Source organism: Rana temporaria, chromosome 9, assembly GCF_905171775.1.
Source record: "Rana temporaria chromosome 9, aRanTem1.1, whole genome shotgun sequence".
Taxonomy (NCBI): Eukaryota; Metazoa; Chordata; class Amphibia; order Anura; family Ranidae; genus Rana; species Rana temporaria.
Window position 1 is genome coordinate 135,962,615 of NC_053497.1, and position 20,292 is coordinate 135,982,906.

At 45.9% G+C, this 20,292-nt stretch overlaps 1 protein-coding gene across 2 annotated transcripts in view; it reads left to right on the forward strand.

Annotated features, from left to right (window-relative positions):
* The window catches only part of LOC120914116 (multidrug and toxin extrusion protein 1-like), an 80,732-nt gene that overhangs the window by 23,853 nt on the left and 36,587 nt on the right, over positions 1–20,292 (forward strand). For both annotated transcript variants that reach the window (XM_040324604.1, XM_040324605.1), the window contains 3 exons: positions 1,386–1,483; positions 9,024–9,121; positions 17,664–17,777. In XM_040324604.1, coding sequence (XP_040180538.1) covers positions 1,386–1,483; positions 9,024–9,121; positions 17,664–17,777 — 310 coding nt within the window. The remainder of the gene's footprint in view (positions 1–1,385; positions 1,484–9,023; positions 9,122–17,663; positions 17,778–20,292) is intronic.

A 20,292-nucleotide genomic window follows, 5' to 3' on the forward strand; every position in this document is an offset into this window, starting at 1 on the left:
TATTTGCTTCTTATATGCCTCTTATATTAAAGCAGAACCAAACTCCCAGGAATACCACCTCATTCCAACAATGCTTCAGTTAAATTCCTTGTGGCACGCTGTCATCGTCTCTGTCACTACTTTAGGGTCCTGGGATTTCCGCCCTCTGATTGGCCAGTCAGGGAATGACATGCTTCTAATGATTTTAGTGTATTTTTGTCGAAAATATTGTTTTTAATAAACATTTGTGCATCTCAGGATCTACAAAATCAGTAGCACCATATTTTGGTTATATCCAGGGCTTTATTTCTCAGAAAATAGGTACAGGAACTCTAAGGCCCCATACACACGATAGAATTTATCCGCGAATACGGTCCAGCGGACCGTTTCCACGGATAAATCCTCTCGAGGATTTCAGCAGATTTTAATGCGATGGAGTGTACTCACTCATTGAAATCCGCGCCGAAATCCTCTGGCGATGACGTGTCGCGCCGTCGCCGCGATTATGACGCGGCGACGTGCGCGACGCTGTCATATAAGGAATTCCACGCATGCGTCGAATCATTACGACGCATGCGGGGGATCCCTTCGGATGGATGGATCCGGTGAGTCTGTACAGACCAGCGGATCCATCCGTTGGGATGGACTCCAGCAGATGGATATGTTGTGCATGTCAGCGAATATTCGATCTGCTGGAATCCATCCCAGGGGAGATATATCCGCGGAAAAAGATCCGCTGGCGTGTACACACCATAGGATCTATCCGCTGAAACCCATTTGCTGGGATTTATCTGCGGATGGATTCTATGGTGTGTACGGGGCCTTACACGATCACCTCAAAGGACCCCTCCCCCCACACCCTCCAAACCGCATTAAATAGTGGGTGTGGTCAAATGTCACTAACAGTTGGGGGGCCTTAAAGGAGTGCATTACATACAGAGTGCAGAGTTTGGGAAGGGTGAGTTACAGAGTGCAGTGTTTGGGGGTGTACTGGATACAGAGTGCAGCCAAACTTCTGTGTTTGTAAGTAATAGTGGTGAGCAGGCAGCAGAGAGCCTGAGCCAGAGGTGGTGGAACTGAGTTCCACCAAGTTCCAGCTGAAAAAAAGCCCTGGTTATATCAGTCCTGTACTTTGAGAAAATATTTGGTTTGGGGGGGGGGGGGGGGGCTTTTAGAAGCTCTGAAAACTGTGAGTGAAAAATTATAAAAATAAAACAATAGCAAAAATGGTCCAGCCGCCCAAGGTTAAAAGAGGAGTGTCGGGCCTGGCAGCAAAAGAGTTAAAGAGCACCTGTCACTGAACAACAAAAGGTCCTGAGCCACCAATATATAACATATATTTATATATATATATATATATACAGTATCTTCTGTATTTATAAGCTAACAGATTTTATTACTTACAGGGAATAATATTTCCTCAAGTGCTAACTGGATTGATAGCAAATATCTTCAATGCACTTATCAATTACCTTTTCTTGTATGTGCTTGGCCTGGGAATCATGTAAGTTCTTCTATTAAAACTGTTACATTGACATTATTATTTTTATTATTAATTTATTGATATATTTTTTTGTCGTGCATATAGTGCTTTCATTTCCTATCGTGTTGTAGAAAGTGAAGGGGTCCATAAATGACTTAATAAAATGAGCAATCAGGCAGACAGAAGCATTGTTTTAAAAGTTTAAGAGCTAAGGAAACCAAAAGAAATTATAAAGGCTCACGTTGCTGATCTCTTTCTGAAAATGCTAGTTGCCTGGCTGACATGTTGACCCAATGATCACTGACCCAGATGGAATTTGCTTGTTTCAATGCAGTTATTCACAGCCAATGACAGCTAGGTAAACAGTATTTTCAGAATCCCCTGTTATTCTCCCAGTGCAGTTTTCTTTATGATCACAGCAGTCTTGGTGACTAGGTCAAGGTGACTGTACACTAACTGTTTGCCAGAACATCTCACTACTATGTGTGTGGCACTGTACCACTGGCTGGTCTAATGCCGCGTACACACGATCGTTTTTTCCGTCGGAAAAACCTTGGATGTTTCTTCCGATGGAATTCCGCTCAAGCTTGACTTGCATACACACAGTCACACAAAATTTCTCGGCACTTTCGACCACGTGGTGACGTACAACACTATGACGAGCCGAGAAAATGAAGTTCAAGGCTTCCGAGCATGTGTCGAACTGTTTCCGCGCAATCGCCGGAATTTTGCCTGTCGGAATTGCTACAGGAGATCGGATTTTCCGATAAGATTTTTTTCCGTCTGAAAATTTGTGAACCAGCTCTCAATCTTTTCTTGGCGGAAATTCCGACAGCAAAAGCCTGATGGAGCATAAACACGGTCTAAATTTCTGTTCAAAAGCTCACATCGGACTTTTTGCTGTCACATCGGACTTTTTCCGATCGTGTGTACGAGGCATAAGAGTGAAAATTGAGGTCGTGCCAAATACAGTTGCAAGAAAAAGTATGTGAACCCCTTTGGAATGATATGGATTTCTGCACAAATTGGTCATAAAATGTGATCTGATCTTCATCTAAGTCACAACAATAGACAATCACAGTCTGCATAAACTAATAACACACAAATAATTAAATATTATCATGTTTTTATTGAACACACCATGTAAACATTCACAGTGCAGGTGGAAAAGGTATGCGAACCCTTGGATTTAATAACTGGTTGAACCTCCTTTGGCAGCAATAACTTCAACCAAACGTTCCCTGTAGTTGCAGATCAGACGTTCACAACAGTCAGGAGTAATTCTTGACCATTCCTCTTTACAGAAATGTTTCAGTTCAGCAATATTCTTGGGATGTCTGGTGTGAATCGCTTTATTGAGGTCATGCCACAGCATCTCAATCGGTTGAGGTCAGGACTCTGACTGGGCCACTCCAAAAGGCGTATTTTCTTCTGTTTAAGCCATTCTGTTGTTGATTTACATCTATGCTTTGGGTCGTTGTCCTGTTGCAACACCCATCTTCTGCTGAGCTTCAGCTGGTGGACAGATGGCCTTAAGTTCTCCTGCAAAATGTCTTGATAAACTTGGAAATTCATTTTTCATTCGATGATAGCAATCCGTCCAGGCCCTGACGCAGCAAAGCAGCCCCAAACCATGATGCCCCCACCACCATACTTCACAGTTGGGATGAGGTGTTGATGTTGGTGTGCTGTGCCTCTTTTTCTCCACACATAGTGTTGTGTGTTTCTTCCAAACAACTCAACTTTGGTTTCATCTGTCCACAGAATATTTTTCCAGTACTGCTGTGGAACATCCAGGTGCTCTTGTGAAAACTGTAAACGTGCAGCAATGGTTTTTTTTGGACAGCAGTGGCTTCCTCTGTGGTTTCCTCCCATGAAATCCATTCTTGTTTAGTGTTTTATGTATCGTAGATTCGCTAACAGGGATGTTAGCATATGCCAGAGACTTTTGTAAGTCTTTAGCTGACACTCTAGGATTCTTCTTCACCTCATTGAGCAGTCTGCGCTGTGCTCTTGCAGTCATCTTTACAGGACGGCCACTTCTAGGGAGAGTAGCAGCAGTGCTGAACTTTCTCCATTTATAGACAATTTGTCTTACCATGGACTAATGAACAGCACGGCTTTTGGAGATGCATTTATAACCCTTTTCAGCTTTATGCAAGTCAACAATTGTTAATCGTAGGTCTTCTGAGAGCTCTTTTGTATGAGGCATCATTCACATCAGGCAATGCTTCTTGTGAAAAGCAAACCCAGAACTGGTGTGTGTTTTTTATAGGGCAGCGGTAACCAACACCTCCAATCTCATCTCATTGATTGGACTCCAGTTGGCTGAAACCTCACTCCAATTCTCTATTGGAGATGTCATTAGTCTAGGGCACAGGTGTCAAACACAAGTCCCGCTGGCCGAATCCGGCCCTCCAGGCCATTTCATGTGGCCCTCGCACCTCTCCTACAGCTGCAGGAGAGCTCCAGCCCTCATATGGTCTTCCTCCAGACCCTTACTTTCTGCTTTTAAGCAATGCATCCAGCTACTTCCCAGCAGCAGCATAAGGAAATGGAGGTTCACTGTGATGTAAGGGAGAGTGGGGGACTCAACTTCTGATGGTGGGGTGGCTCTGGACATCTAATGTAAGGGGAGGGGATGCGCTGGACATCGAATCTTATAGGTACAACCGGCCCTTTTGAGGGCAATCATAATGCTAATGCGGCCCACAATTAATTTAGTTTGACCCCCCTGGTCTAGGGGTTCACATACTTTTTCCACCTGCACTGTGAATGTTTACATGGTAACATTTAATTCTTTGTGTGTTATTAGTTTAAGCAGACTGATTGTCTATTGTTGTAACATAGATGAAGATCAGATCACATTTTATGACCAATTTGTGCAGAAATCCATATCATTCCATACTTTTTCTTGCAACTGTATAGTGCTTGGAGAAAGGATTGGCAGCCACTTATATGAATATGTATTGTATTGAACTATAATAGATTGTATTTAATTTTAAGTATTGCATTATTGTGCAATTGATTACATTATACAGTATGTTATGTTTCATGTTCAAACTATGTGAAAGGTATCCTATAAAATATCCTATTAGATACTTGTGATGACCTATATTTGATTAGGTTAGATTATTGTAGCAGGATATATGTTTTATGACCGTATTTGCTGGTGTATAAGGTGACCCCCTAATTATACAGTTTTTACGATTTTTTTGCCTGTACTCACTGTATAAGACGACCCCCCTTCCGGGGGTTCAGATGTTTCATATTTCTTCCTTCTGGAACCATATTCTTCATTCTTGCTGGAGCCATATTCTTCTTCCTTTTTGCTGGAGCTGAAGCCAATCACTGCGAGCGATGTATTCTATTAATTAATACAAAGCCTGTAATGAATACAAAGCCCAGGCGTGGGCTGATGATGTTACAGAGGCTGTAACATCATCAGCCCACGCCTCTCTGACTCTTAAAGCCAATCCGAGCAGGCTGCTGTATTAGCCTGCTCGGATTGGCAGAGGTTGTTACTCCAATCCGAGCAGGCTCTGTATTCATTTGAATACATCGCTCACCGGGATTGGCTAATCGGTATATACTGTATGTAGCCGAAGCTAAATACAGTATTACCGCACATCCAGCAGGCATCCGAGCAGCTGACCCGGCGTATAAGACGACCCCTGCTTTTTGGCCATTTTTTTTAAGTGTAAAAGGTAGTCTTATACGCCAGCAAATACTGTATATATTTTTTTTCTTTGTGGCAGGAGTCTGGTGTTTGTAGAGAACTAATATGTTTTATGTGGACAATATCCTGCATGCTAAGTCATCCCCAACACTTAACTCTTTCCTACCTAGTGGTTAACCATCCCAAAAAGTCTATAATACTTTTGTACTAGTACTACCAAATTGTATTTTTCAGTCTGCTGCAAGGTTTCTTACCCGGCCAGTAATATCACTTTCTGTTGCAGTGGCTTGGCGATATCAGCCTGCAATATTGGCAGGATATAAAATTTAAAAAAACTTTTCAACAGTGAAAAAATAATTTGCTAAAGAAAAAGTGAGTACAGTGAGTCAGGATGCCAAACATACTGAAAAATAGATTTTGGGTTTAAAGGGGTTGTAAAGGTTCGTCTTTTATTTTCTAAATGGGTTCCTTTAAGCTAGTGCATTGTTGGTTCACTTACCTTTTCCTTCAATTTCCCTTCTAAATGTTTTTTTTCTTTGTTTGAATTTCTCACTTCCTGTTTCTCCTCAGTAAGCTTTCCACCATCATCCGACCGGTGGAAAGTCATTTAGAACAGCTTACTGAACACCTTACTGAGGAGGAACAGGAAGTGAGAAATTCAGACAGACAAAGAAAAAAAAACATTTAGAAGGGAAATCGAAGGAAAAAGGTAAGTGAACCAACAATGCACTAGCTTAAAGTTACCTATTTATAAAATAAAAAACCAACCTTTACAACCTCTTTAAGTAGACGTTAAAGGGGTTGTAAAGGTTTGTTTTTTATTTTCTAAATTGGTTCCTTTAATCTCGTGCATTGTTGGTTCGCTTACCTTTTCCTTCGATTTCCCTTCTAAATTTTTTTTTCTTTGTCTGAATTTCTCACTTCCTGTTCCTCCTCAGTAAGCTTGCCCACATCATCCGAGCCATTCTGGCTGGGGGTTAGTCAGCGTGCTCGCCCCCTACCTTGGGACTACATCCCTGCGGGGAGACGCTGTGAACACTGTGTTCACAGCGTCTTCCCGCAGGGATGTAGTCCCAAGGAAGGAGGGCGCTGAATAACCCCCAGCCAGAGCGGCTCGGATGATGGGAGCAAACTTACTGAGTAGGAACAGGAAGTGAGAAATTCAGACAAATAAAAAAAAATATTTAGAAGGGAAATCGAATGAAAAAGGAAAGTGAACCAACAATGCACTAGCTTAAAGCAACCTATTTAGAAAATAAAAATGAACCTTTACAACCCCTTTAACCTCCCCAAAAGATAAAGTGGAACTGAACTCCAAAAGTAAATAGTTTCTATGATATAGGGAACATTTAGAAATGTTAATCATACCTAAGCAGTAACAAATGAATGCCGATGTTGCTCGAAGACTGGCATGCAACCTAGCCACATCCAAAGCTGGCCATACATGGGTCCGTTTTTTTTTGGTTTTTTTGTTCAACCAGTGGGTTGAATGAAAAAAGATCTGACCCGATTCCCCCATCCACACATTTGATATGGATAGGGGAATCCTCCTCACTGTGTCTTTGTATTCTGATAATGGGGAGACGCTCCTGCTGTCAGAATACACAGATCAGCGCTGCAGTCTAATGCCTGCAGCGTTCCTCGAGCAAGAGTATACTGACAGGGCGGTTGAACAGAAGTTGATAGATCGACTTCTGTTGAACCACAGTGGACACACATGGATCAAAGTTCAGCTGGTCCCTGCTTAACCCACCGAATTTTGATCCATGTATGTCAGCTTAAGTACTGCACTTCCTGGTATATGAGTGTGCCTAGGCACCACTGTGCCTACAGCCTCATAACAGCATTTCTGCAATGTGAGATCTAACGATGTCTCTGACTACTAGTCCTAATAGATTTGGATTGACATTTGGTGATATCACTGTATTGTATTGCTCCCTGTTCTCTTGCTGGAGGCTCTGAGGCTAGGAAGCAAAGCCCTGCCTCTACCAAGATTGACACCTCCATACAGAGACATAGTTACATAGTTACAGTTACAGTTACAGTGCAGAACAAGACAGAAATCAGTAGTGGAAAAAGAATAGCACACAGGCAATGGTGAGGACAGGGCCGGCCTTTGGGGTGTGCGAGCTGTGCGGCCGCACAGGGTGCCATGGGCAACAGGGGCGCCGTGCAGCCATCCAGAGGCGTACTAAGGGGGGGCGAGCCGTGATTGTATTACACCCGCGGTGGCACTCGCACTGAAGAGGGGGCTGCACTGGACGGGGAGGGGGCTGCACTGATATGAAATATTGTTTTCCTCTTTGTGTATGTTTAGGTGACCAGGGGGCGAGGGCTGAAGATGGGGGGGGGTGGCGCCACAGGATTAGCTTGCACAGGGCGCCTGAACACCTAAGGCCGGCCCTGGGTGAGGACTAGTTCTTTGCCTTCTGCTTGCCTTTTATTGGGCACAGCTTCCAGAGTTCAGTTCCATTAAGCCTAATAGATAATATCTCATACAATCTTTATACCCTTACTCGCCTAATATTTTACCTAACACTAAATTGAGTCTAACACTATCCTAACTCCTAAACCAAGCATGAACAACAACTCTTGTTTTGTTGTATTTCCACCTTGTACTGTGCCTGAAGCTTCACCACCAACAGGAAGCAGTCCCACCCTGAAAGTAAAAAGTTACTGGTGCCAAAATAACTAGATCCACATATTATATATATATATTAGTGCTGTCAGTTAAACGCGTTATTAACGGCGTTAACACAAACCCATGTTAACGCCGTAAATTTTTTTATCGCGCGATTAACGTTCGGGGGTTATACCGGGATGATGCCTGCAGCCGCAGGCATCATCCCGGTACCGTTGTTTAAAGCGGGCGATCGGCTATCCAAACATAACAACCGATGCGGCTAAAAGCCGCTCGGTTGTTATGCCGGAGGAGCGGGAGGGGACATCCCCCCCCTCCCGCCGCCTTTCGCTGCTCTGACCGGGCCTCCCGTCCCACCGGGAGACCCGATCCTCCATCCGCCGCGTTCTGTGTTCAGGCGGAGACTGACACTAAGCCGTAAACGGCTTTGATTCAGTCTCCGCATTGAAACCACGGAAGCGGCGTCATGACGTCACTTCCGGGTTTCTCGGCTGCCAATGGCGCCGGATTTAAAAAAGTACACAGTATTCAGAATCGCCGTTTTCGGCGATCTGAATACTTTGAAGTGCAAAGGAGGGCTCAGAGGTCTTTTAGACCCCGATCCCTCCATAAAGAGTACCTGTCACCACCTATTGCTGTCACAAGGGATGTTTACATTCCTTGTGACAGCAATAAAAGTGATCAAAATGTAAAAAAAATAAAAAAACTCAATTTAATATTATAAAAAATAAATAAATAAATAAGAAAACAAAAAAAAAATGTTTTAAAGGGTGAACCTCCTTAATCGCGCGATTAATCGTGAGTTAACTATGACATTAATGCGATTAATCGCGATTAGAAATTTTAATCGCTTGACAGCACTAATATATATATATATATATATATATATATATATATATATAAAATAAATTTGCCTGCCAACATGGGTTATTTTATCAGTAAACCATTGAATCTAGACACGATTGGTGATAATCATGGCCCAGGACTGTTAAAGCTTTCAGTGGAAGGTGTAAAATGTCTACTTTATAGATCCTACTATATATACATATATATATATATATATATACACACATATATATATATATATATATATACTGTATGTATAAACACACAGTATATGGGTAACAGAAAGAACTTTATTAAAGCGATGACGTAAACTGTATTGCTTCTAGTCATTAGTGATAGCAGACCTGTAATATACATCTAATGAGCAGTGAACATTTCCTTGTTTTTGTCCCCAGGGGCTCGGCATGGGCCAATACCATGTCTCAGTATGTCCAGGCCATTCTCCTCTTTTTCTACATAGTGTGGAGGAAACTTTACGTGGACACCTGGGGAGGTACCGACCACAAGACCTTATGTTACCTGGGACATGTAACTATCATTTGGGTATTTCAAATGCAGTTTTAGTGGAGCTCCAGGTTGTGTACAAAAGACCCCCCAGAAATCTTACTTCCTGTTTGTCTTATTAGCCCAATGCTTTTATCAAAGGTCTGCACAGAGCATGAAACAAAATGTCAGCCATCCCCAGCTCTGCCTTTAGCTTTGTTGCACTGAGGCTTTTAATATACAGTAAGTGAGGTACTGGACAAGGGTACTGCATATCTTGAAAGTTTGTTTATTTTTTGCAACACTGGAGCTAGTTGTAATTATAGCAAGTAGATCATCTGATTAAGAAAGTTGCTGCAGTAGCTTGGCTCAGCATCCACAGAATACAAGCAAGTTAGAATCTGCAATCTTAATTTTGTTAAAATGCTAGCCAGGGGCGTAACTAGAAATCACAGGGCCCCATAGCAAAATGTTGTATGGGGCCCCCCCCCCCCGGATTTACTTCCTTTGCCACCCCAAGGCCGGGTCCTTCAATGACGCCCCCCCCCCCCCGCCCAAAAAAAACTAAAAGTCCCCCAACCCTGAAAGCGCACGGAAAAATCATACGGGTGGACCTACATATAAAATGTATAAGGATTGAGGGGTGAGCTGTGTATGGGGGAATTTAGGGGTGATCTGTGTACGGTGTGCAGGATTTAGGGGTGATCTGTGCACATGCAAGTACCCTCCTTCCCAAGTACAGAGCTCTCCTCTCCCCAGATTAGTTTGGAGCCCACCCTCCATCAATACACATTCCTCTGGCATCAACCCCCCTTCTTCCCCCTTTCAGTAGTGAGCATTCCGGTCACCCAACTAACATCAGAGATGGGCTGCAGAAGAGAAGCTGTAACTCACTGCATGTCCGTGGAGCATAGGGTGACCACGTGTCCCGGATTGCCCGGGACAGTCCCACATTTTGCAGGTCTGTCCCGGGCACCTTCATTCCAGGACAATACAGTGTCCCGGAATGAAACTGACACAGCCACCCCCCCCCCGGCCAATCTTATGACCCCAAAAAAGACCGCCACATCACCGCTTTACTCACTGATGGTACTTGTCCTGGCTGGGAATGCCTGGAGGAGCACAGTCCCCGCCCCCTGCTTGTGATTAGAGAAATCATAAATCCCACCTGATTTTTGGGAGGGGGGGGGGGTGTCCCTGAATGGTAGTTTGGAAATGTGGTCACCCTAGTGGAGCAGCTCCTGTCTGTGTACACCCCCCACCCCTTCCCCCCTCCCCTCTCTGCTTTCACATAGAGATAGATAGACAATGTGTTTTGTAGAGCAGAGAGGGTTCTAAACGGCTGTCGGGAGGAGAGCGCTGTCACTTGTAAATACAGCAGCGCTTCTGTATTGACAAGTGACAGTAGAGAGGATTTTTTCACCCCTGTGTTGCCGCAGCGCCCAGGGCTGCTGTTAGAAATCACGGGGCCCCGTACAGCCCACCTGACAGGGCCCCCCTAAAAAAATATCAAAACAAATATTTTTGCTAACAATACACCACAAAAATCATTTTTAACATACACAAGCACAAAAAAAACTTATAAACTTACAGGGGAACTGGGCTAAATATACAACAGGAAAGACAATTCCCCTCTTCCTTCCCCATCAGAGTTTCTGTCTCTCTCCTGGTGCTTTGCAGGGGTTAAAGAAGGATCCCGAGGTGGGGCATCTTACTACTGCTGCTTGTGCGGGTGGGATATGTACTGCGCCAATCACATGGGATGAATAGGAGAAGAGGGTCAGCAGGGATTGGCGCAGTACACAGTACACATCTCACCCACACAAGCAGCAGTAGTAAGATGCTCCACCTCGGGGTTCTTCCTTAAGCCCTAAAAAAAAAATGTGGTGGGAATGAGAACCATGGGGTAGGGGAGAAAAAGGGGGGGGTAAAAGTGGGGGTGGGTATGAGATGGGGCAGATAGATCGCTGTCAAGGAGACTGGAGAGGGATAATCAGAGATGGGCATGGGGCATACTCTAAGCTGGTAATAAATAGCCATAGTATAAAAAGTAAATGGGCTGTCTGGCAGGAAGGGGAGAGGGAGTGATCTCCATTGCCTAGTAAAGAAAGTGTTGGGGGTGTGCAAGGTGGGGGGGGGGGGTTCCAGACATTTGTAATGCTTGTAGATGCTGGGGGACACACACACACATGTGTGAAGGTAAAGTGTCTGCAGGGAAAAGTCAGGGAGGGGGGAGAGATAACAAGTATCTGAGAGGAGCAGTGTGACAGGCAAAGATGAATGGATCTGTGTGAGGAGGACAGGGAGCAGGACGGCCAGATAGTGTCTGAGGAGGGGAGGAAGATGCCAGGGAGAGAGAACATTGCAGACACAGCCAGATAACAGAACTGACCTGTACACTGTAGCAGAAGAGAGCCAACGTGAGGAGACTTGTTACCACTGCTGCCCGAACCTGCTGGGAGGAAACTTCAAAGGCCCCCCATGCACCTAGGACCCCTGGGCAGTTCACAGAAGTGCCTGTGCATTAAGACAGGCAAGCTCTCCCCCGCTCTCACAGTGTCCTGACGAATCTCCCAGCTTTTAGGGAGAGGAAAACAGGCAGCGCTGGGGGGAAACCAGGCACCTATAGGACATAGAGGATCACATGTGGCTAGAACAGGGAGGCAGATCGGTGCGCTGTGACAGAAATATTGCCGACAGGAGGGAGAGAAACACAGCATCGGTTCTGTAACTGTCACAGCGCACCGATCTGCCTCCCCATCGGCGGGCCCCACTCGGCTGCGGGCCCCATAGCGCCTGCGTGGGTCGCTATGGCGGTAGTTCCGCCACTGATGCTAGCAGTGTACAGAGGGAGTAGTTCAACAAAAATGAAGAAAGACTCGTTTTCTGCTTTAATATTTTGTAATTCCATGCATGAAGCCACTCTGTGTGGCATCAAGGAAGCAGCTATTCATATCCTGCATCACTTTAAAAGCTGTGGGGCTTGGGTGTATTTAAAGTGGACATCTCCTTTAAAGGGGTTGTAAAGGTACGTTTTTTATTTTCTAAATAGGTTCCTTTAAGCTAGTGCATTGTTGGTTCACTTACCTTTTCCTTCCATTTCCCTTCTTAATGTTTTTTTTTCTTTGTCTGAATTTCTCACTTCCTGTTCCTCCTCAGTGAGCTTGCCCCCATCATCTGAGCCGTTCTGGCTGGGGGTTAGTCAGCGTGCCCATCCCCTCCCTTGGGACTACATTCCTGCGGGGTGACGTTGTGTTCACAGGGGGGTGTTTACTTTTACAGCATTTTGGGACCCTTATTGGTTTGCATTGTTTTCCGGGGTAAAAGTATTAGGGAAGTAGAGTGGGAGAGTTTGTTATTACTAGTTGTTTAAGACAACATAAGGAGGATTACCTTCCAGGAATAAGGGACCTTAGAGGCATTGGGCCAGATTCACAGCGGAGATACGACAGAGTATCTCAGATACTCCGTCGTATCTCTCAGAGTATCTATGCGACTGATTCATAGAATCAGTTACGCATAGATATCCCTAAGATCTGACAGGTGTAATTGTTTTACACTGTCGGATCTTAGGATGCAGTACCGCGGCCGCCGCTGGAGGGAGTTTGCGTCGTAAACCAGCGTCGGGTAAGCACGGTGGGAATTTCGAAACGGAGCATGCGCAGTAGGTCCGGCGCAGGAGCGCGCCTAATTTAAATGGCACACGCCCATTTAAATTACGGGGGCTTACGCCGGAGGCCGCCGACGTAGTTTTCATCGCAAGTGCTTTGTGAATCAGGCACTTGCGATGAAAACTTGCGGCGGTGTAACGTATCTGTGACGGTATCGGTATGATATCCCCGTCAACGTTCCCTTCTTCCCATAACGACAATCACCCCAATATTCCACGAGGAGGGATATCCCTGGAATCGCCCAGAAAGCCACACATGAGACAAGCTTACTGCTGGAACAAGACACTTTATTGACACAAAAACTCAGCTTATATGTGGTTACAGCCTGTTAGGAACGCCCCCCTCACACAGTGGGGTTTCCCATACAGATTATAGGAGACAAGTCGGAGCCGACCATGCAGACATGTTTCTTTAGATAAAGACATCAGCGGAGTTAATTACTAGGTGTAACAGCCTGACCACAATGAAGCAATCAGAATAATTAACATGAGCCCCTTATCTAATCATTGTAAACAGTAAGGCCGGTCTCCTTCCCACACACAATAAATCAATTACCATTTGAACTAGGGAGCTGGCTGAGGAAGGGTCATTAACATGTCAATAGCTTGTGACACATGAACCAAGCAGGGAGATTTACACTGACATCCTTCACAATGGCCCCCCTTTTTCTCCCTGCTCCGGCAAACCCGGTTGGACCTTCCCTGGTCCAGTAGGGTTGACGGGTTCAGAGCTTTTAGTCCGAGGTTAACTCCGTTTGGCGTGACTGACCTCCATTGGTAACTGCTTCCGACTCAGGTATGCTACCGGGTCGTCAGATCACACGCCGGTCAGTCCCCAAGTCTTTGTGCGATCTGCAAAGTCACCAGAAGTCAGTGTGAAGACAGCGAATGGGTCTGTGCGCCGCCGTCTAGGTGTCCCGCTATGGGAGGGGGCAGGTTATGGCTCTGAAGTGACAATCACAGGAGATTCATAAAAAGAAAAAGTTATATTTGTTGAAATGCTGTAGCACTGGTGCTCAGAGTCCGGGGGGGGGGGGGAGAGGGGACTCAGAGCCCCATAAGGTCAGCCACCCCCTGCTCCCTCCGCAGCCGCCGGTTCTCCTCTTTGAGCTTCTCCAGCTCCATCTCCAGTTCATGGAGCCTGGGGGGGTCAGCCCGCTGTGACCTCAGGTGGTTGTTCTCCTCCTCCATGCGGCTTATGCACTCCTCCAGCTCTATGTACTCACGGATCAGATCCTGCTTGCTCATGTCCTGCAGGCTCTCCACGTGGTCCTTCATCATCAGGAACTGGGTGGTGGTGTAAGGGGCCACCGGTGGGCCCTTGGCGAACATCTCGGCCCGCATCTGGGGCGCCCGCTGCGATTCCATCTCCTCCAGTCGCTTCTTCTCCTCCCAGGTCCGCTGGTTATATGACTTCCAGGACCTCTTCTTCTTGGAGGGTAGCTGGCGGTGCCTCTTTCTGCCCAGCTCCCTCCAAGGCCCCTCCGGCTCATGGCGGTCGCCCATGACCAGCTGACAATGGTGTTCCCTGTTGTCCGTAATAACAGATTGTACCATGAGGGCTTCGTAAGGGGTGCCCAATGGTTCTTCCGGACCCAGCTCCTGGAGATCCCAAGCCGAGTCTACACAATGGGCTGCTGCTGGTGGGCGGTACCCAGGTTGAGACCAATTTGACCTGGTGTTGTCGTTCATGGGGCAATTCTGCTTGAAGTGACCCAACTGTTTGCACCGGAAGCAGCGTTGTTCGTTGTCCTCCTGGCGTGGGTAGCGAGGGCTAGATGTCATCGGTCTGTTAGGCGGTTGGTATCTAGCGGCTGGTGGGTGTGAGGGCGCCGTTGGTTGTGGAGGTTGTACCCGGGGTGTGACCTGGTTTGTCTTGCGAGTATCCGCATATTCATCCGCCAACTTCGCGGCCTCTGGTAGAGTCATGGGCCTGCGATCTCTCACCCAATCTTTGACGTCCGTCTGGATGTGATTGTAAAATTGCTCCAGGAGCATTAGTTGCAAAATGTCCTCTGCGGTGGTGGCCTGGCTGCTGTTAACCCAGTTAGAGGCCGACAGGGACAGCTGGCATGCCCATTCTGCGTAAGAGTCTTTCGTGGTTTTGCGTGAGTCCCTGAACTTCTGTCGGTGGGACTCTGGGGTTACTGCATAACGAGCCAGGAGCGCTTCTTTAACCCGGGCGTAGCTATGGATCTCCTGATCTGGCACGGTCCGGAAAGCATCAGAAGCTTTGCCTGACAGTTTGCCTGACAATATTGCAACCCACTCTCTTCTAGCAATTCGGTGCAGGTTACATTGTCGCTCAAAGTCCGCCAGGTAGTTATCAATTTCACAGTCCTTTTCATCAAAAGCTTTAAAAGCGCTAAACGGAATCTTCCTTGCGTCTGCTGTGCTGTACTCACTGTTTGGAGAATGTGCGGCTGCTTGTTGGACTGCTGCCAGTTTTAACTGTAGCTCTGCGTCCCTTATTTGTTTATCCTTCTGTAGCTCTGCGTCTCTTATTTCTTTAGCCTTCTGGAGTTCTGCGTCCCTTATTTCTTTAGCCTCCTCCGCTAACAGGTCCATCACTTTCAGAACCACATCTGGCGTTGGGTTCGGGCCGAACCACGCTAGCTTCTCTCTCATTAGCTTGTTGGCTGGCGATTCCTCCTCCTGAATCACTGGTGTCTCCATCTCTTGTACTGCTGGCGTTGCTGCAATCCCGTCCTCCTGGTCTAGCTCCATTAATTCTGCTATGATGACCCGCTTGGTTTTGTTGCTAGCGATCCTTCCACGAACTTCCAGTAGTTCTTCCAGTGTCTGCTTGGAATCCGGGTGTGAAGGGGAATAGAAGGGAAAAATCCCACTGCTACCAACCAATTGTGACGGTATCGGTATGATATCCCCGTCAACGTTCCCTTCTTCCCATAACGACAATCACCCCAATATTCCACGAGGAGGGATATCCCTGGAATCGCCCAGAAAGCCACACATGAGACAAGCTTACTGCTGGAACAAGACACTTTATTGACACAAAAACTCAGCTTATATGTGGTTACAGCCTGTTAGGAACGCCCCCCTCACACAGTGGGGTTTCCCATACAGATTATAGGAGACAAGTCGGAGCCGACCATGCAGACATGTTTCTTTAGATAAAGACATCAGCGGAGTTAATTACTAGGTGTAACAGCCTGACCACAATGAAGCAATCAGAATAATTAACATGAGCCCCTTATCTAATCATTGTAAACAGTAAGGCCGGTCTCCTTCCCACACACAATAAATCAATTACCATTTGAACTAGGGAGCTGGCTGAGGAAGGGTCATTAACATGTCAATAGCTTGTGACACATGAACCAAGCAGGGAGATTTACACTGACATCCTTCACAGTATCTACGATACGTTACGCCGCCGCACTTCTACCTGAATCTGGCCCATTGTATTTAAACTAAAAACACAATTAAGTAAAACAATGTTTATTTGATCACATTAAAACAGACTGTGGAATAATGCATGGCCACCAAATATAAGTTACAAATAATAATAACAAAACGTATATAACATACAGTATAAGTTACAAATAATAATAACAAAACATATATAAGATACAGTATAAGTTACAAGTAATAAATACAAAAATGAATACAAATGCGTAGATGAAATAAATGTTGCTGTAGCCTGCCCTTTAGTGCTGATATGTCAAATGCTGTGGTAAGCCTAAGTTATACTATGATATCATCTGTTATATCTAAATTGTGATGATATCTGTATGTTTTCCAACTTTTCAGATGCTCCCGGGATGTCCCCGATTAAACAGTTGTGAACTAACCAGCAGGATACAGCAACATGATGTATTTAATCCACACATTTCAATTGATTTAAATGTTTGTATTATCATGTTTATACCTTATATGTAGTGGTCGTACATTATACCACCCTTTGTTTTAATGGGATTGAATAAATATTGTTTTACTTAATTGTGTTGTTAGTTTAAAGGGGTTGTAAAGGTTTGTTTTTTATTTTCTAAATAGGTTCATTTAAGCTACAATAGTGCATTGTTGGTTCACTTCCATTTTCCTTCCATTTTCCTTCTAAATGTTTTTTTCTTTCTTTGTTTTCTTTGTCTGAATTTCTCACTTCCTGTTCCTCCTCAGTAAGCTGTTCTGGCTGACTAACCCCCAGCCAGAACGGCTCGGATGATGAGGGCAAGCTTACTGAGGGGAAATGGGTAAGAAATTCAGACAGGAAAATAAACATTTAGAAGGGAAATCAAAGGAAAAGGTAAGTGAACCAACAATGCACTAGCTTAATGCCTTGTACACACGATCGGAATTTCCGATGAAAAAAGTCAGACTTTTTTTCATCGGATATTCCAACCGTGTGCGCGCCCCATCGGAGTTTTTCCTTTGGAAATTCCGACGGACTTGGAAAGAGAACAGGTTCTCTTTTTTTCCAATGGAAAAAAAATTTGATCGCAAATTCAGTTTGTCTGTATGGAACTCCGATGGATAAAAAAACATGCATGCTCAGAATCAAGTCGACGCATGCTCGGAAGCATTGAACTTAATTTTTCTCGGCTCGTCGTAGTGTGTACATCACCGAGTTTTGGATGGTCAGAATTTGGTGTGACAGTGTGTATGCAAGACAGCTTGAACGGAACTCCGATGGAAATTCCAATCGTGTGTACAGTGCATAAAGGAAAATATTTATAGAATAAAAAACGAACCTTTACAACCCCTTTAAGTACAATGCCTCTAAAGTCCCTTAATCCTGGAAGATAATCCTCCTTATGTTGTCTTGGTAGTATTTGGGATGTGGCATGGCTTACTCCCTGAGATATGGTAAAACAAATCAAATTACTAGTTGTTCAATAACTTATGCTATATTAATCATCCCCAGGATGGTCTACGGCCTGCTTTGATGATTGGGGCTCTTTCACCCAACTTGCCATTCCCAGTATGCTCATGCTGTGTATTGAGTGGTGGACTTTTGAAATTGGAATCATACTGGCAGGTCAGTTGCAGTAACAATGATCCAATTATGCCTTGAATGTCATGTAATCACAGTGACTTGTATGGAGGAATAATAGTATAAAACACAAACTGATCTCAAATACCCATTGTAAAGTTTGGAGTTGTATAACGCAAGTGTAGCACCCATTAGTGAGCACAGTCTGTGACGGTATCGGTATGATATCCCCGTCAACGTTCCCTTCTTCCCATAACGAAAATCACCCCAATATTCCACGAGGAGGGATATCCCTGGAATCGCCCAGAAAGCCACACATGAGACCAGCTTACTGCTTGAACAACACAGACTTTAATGTTATAACACACAGCTTATATGTCATTTCCAAAACTGTTACAATGACAAATCTCCGCCCCCCTCACACTGGGGCTTCCATACAGATGAGTAGGTAGACACGACGGGGCCGATGCTGAAACACATTTTCTTTAGACAATGACATCAATGACGCTGAGCACTAGCTGTACTGAATACATCAACCAGACCGCTCGACCCCGCATATAGAGAGATAATTACCACAATGAAGCAATCAGAATAATTAACACAAGCCACTTAAACCCAGCTCTCCTTCACACAACACAATAGATCAATTAACCTTTAGAAATAGTGAGGGGGACATTAGCACATCAATAACCTGGCTAGCAGGGAGCAGTAAACTGAGACATATAGGCAAATGTATCACAATGGCCCCCCTTTTGCTCCCTGCTCCGGCAAACCCGGTTGGACCTTCCCTGGTCCAGTAGGGTTGACGGGTTCAGAGCTATTAGTCAGAGGTTAACTCTGTTTGGCATGACTGACCTCCCTTGGCAACTGCTTCAGACTCAGGTATGTCACCGGGTCGTCAGATCACACGGCAGGTCAGTCCCCAAGTCTTTGTGCGATCTGCAAAGTCACCAGAAGTCAGTGTGAAGACAGCGAATGGGTCTGTGCGCCGCCGTCTAGGTGTCCCGCTATGGGAGGGGGCAGGTTATGGCTCTGAAGTGACAATCCCAGGAGATTCATAAAAAGAAAAAGTTATATTTGTTGAAATGCTGTAGCACTGGTGCTCAGAGTCCGGGGTGGGGGGGGGGGGAGGGGAATCAGAGCCCCATACGGTCAGCCACCCCCTGCTCCCTCCGCAGCCGCCGGTTCTCCTCTTGGAGCTTCTCCAGCTCCATCTCCAGTTCATGCTGCTGTGACCTCAGGTGGTTGTTCTCCTCCTCCATGCGGCTTATGCACTCCTCCAGCTCTATGTACTCACGGATCAGCTCCTGCTTGCTCATGTCCTGCAGGCTCTCCACGTGGTCCTTCATCATCAGGAACTGGGTGGTGGTGTAAGGGGCCACCGGTGGGCCCTTGGCGAACATCTCGGCACGCATCTGGGACGCCCGCTGCGACTCCCTCTCCTCCAGTCGCTTCTTCTCCTCCCAGGTCAGCTTGTTATACGGCTTCCAGGACCTCTTCTTCTTGAAGGGTGGCCGGCGGTGCCTCTTTCTGCCCAGCTCCCTCCAGGGCCCCTCTGGCTCAGGGCTGTCGCCCATGACCAGCTGACAATGGTGTTCCCTGTTGTCCGTAATAACAGATTGTACCATGAGGGCTTCGTAAGGGGTGCCCAATGGTTCTTCCTGACCCAGCTCCTTTGGATCCCAAGCCGAGTCTACACAATGGGCTGCTGCTGGTGGGCGGTACCCAGGTTGAGACCAATTTGACCTGGTATTGTCATTCATGGGGCAATTTTGCTTGAAGTGACCCAGCTGTTTGCACCGGAAGCAGCGTTGTTCGTTGCCCTCCTGGCGATGATAGCGAGGGCTAGATGTCACCGGTCTGTTAGGAGGTTGGTATCTAGCGGTTGGTGGGTGTGAGGGCACCGTTTGTGGTGGAGGTTGTTCCTGTGGTGTGACCTGGTTCGTCTTGCGAGTATCTGCATATTCATCCGCCAACTTCGCGGCCTCTGGTAGAGTCATGGGCCTGCGATCTCTCACCCAATCTTTGACGTCCGTCTGGATGTGATTGTAAAATTGCTCCAGGAGCATTAGTTGCAAAATGTCCTCTGCGGTGGTGGCCTGGCTGCTGTTAGCCCAGTTAGAGGCCGACCGGGACAATTGGCATGCCCATTCCGCATAAGAGTCTTTCGTGGTTTTGCGTGAGTCCCTGAACTTCTGTCGGTGGGACTCTGGGGTTACTGCATAACGAGCCAGGAGCACTTCTTTAACCCGGGCGTAGCTATGAATATCCTGATCTGGCACGGTCCGGAAAGCATCAGAAGCTTTGCCTGACAGTTTGCCTGACAATATTGCAACCCAGTCTCCTCTAGCTATTCGGTGCAGGTTACATTGTCGCTCAAAATCCGCCAGGAAGTTATCAATCTCACAGTCCTTTTCATCAAAGGCTTTAAAAGCGCTAAACGGAATCTTCCTTGCGTCTGCTGTGCTGTACTCACTGTTTGGAGAATGTGCGGCTGCTTGTTGGACTGCTGCCAGTTTTAACTGTAGTTCTGCGTCCCTTATTTGTTTATCCTTCTGTA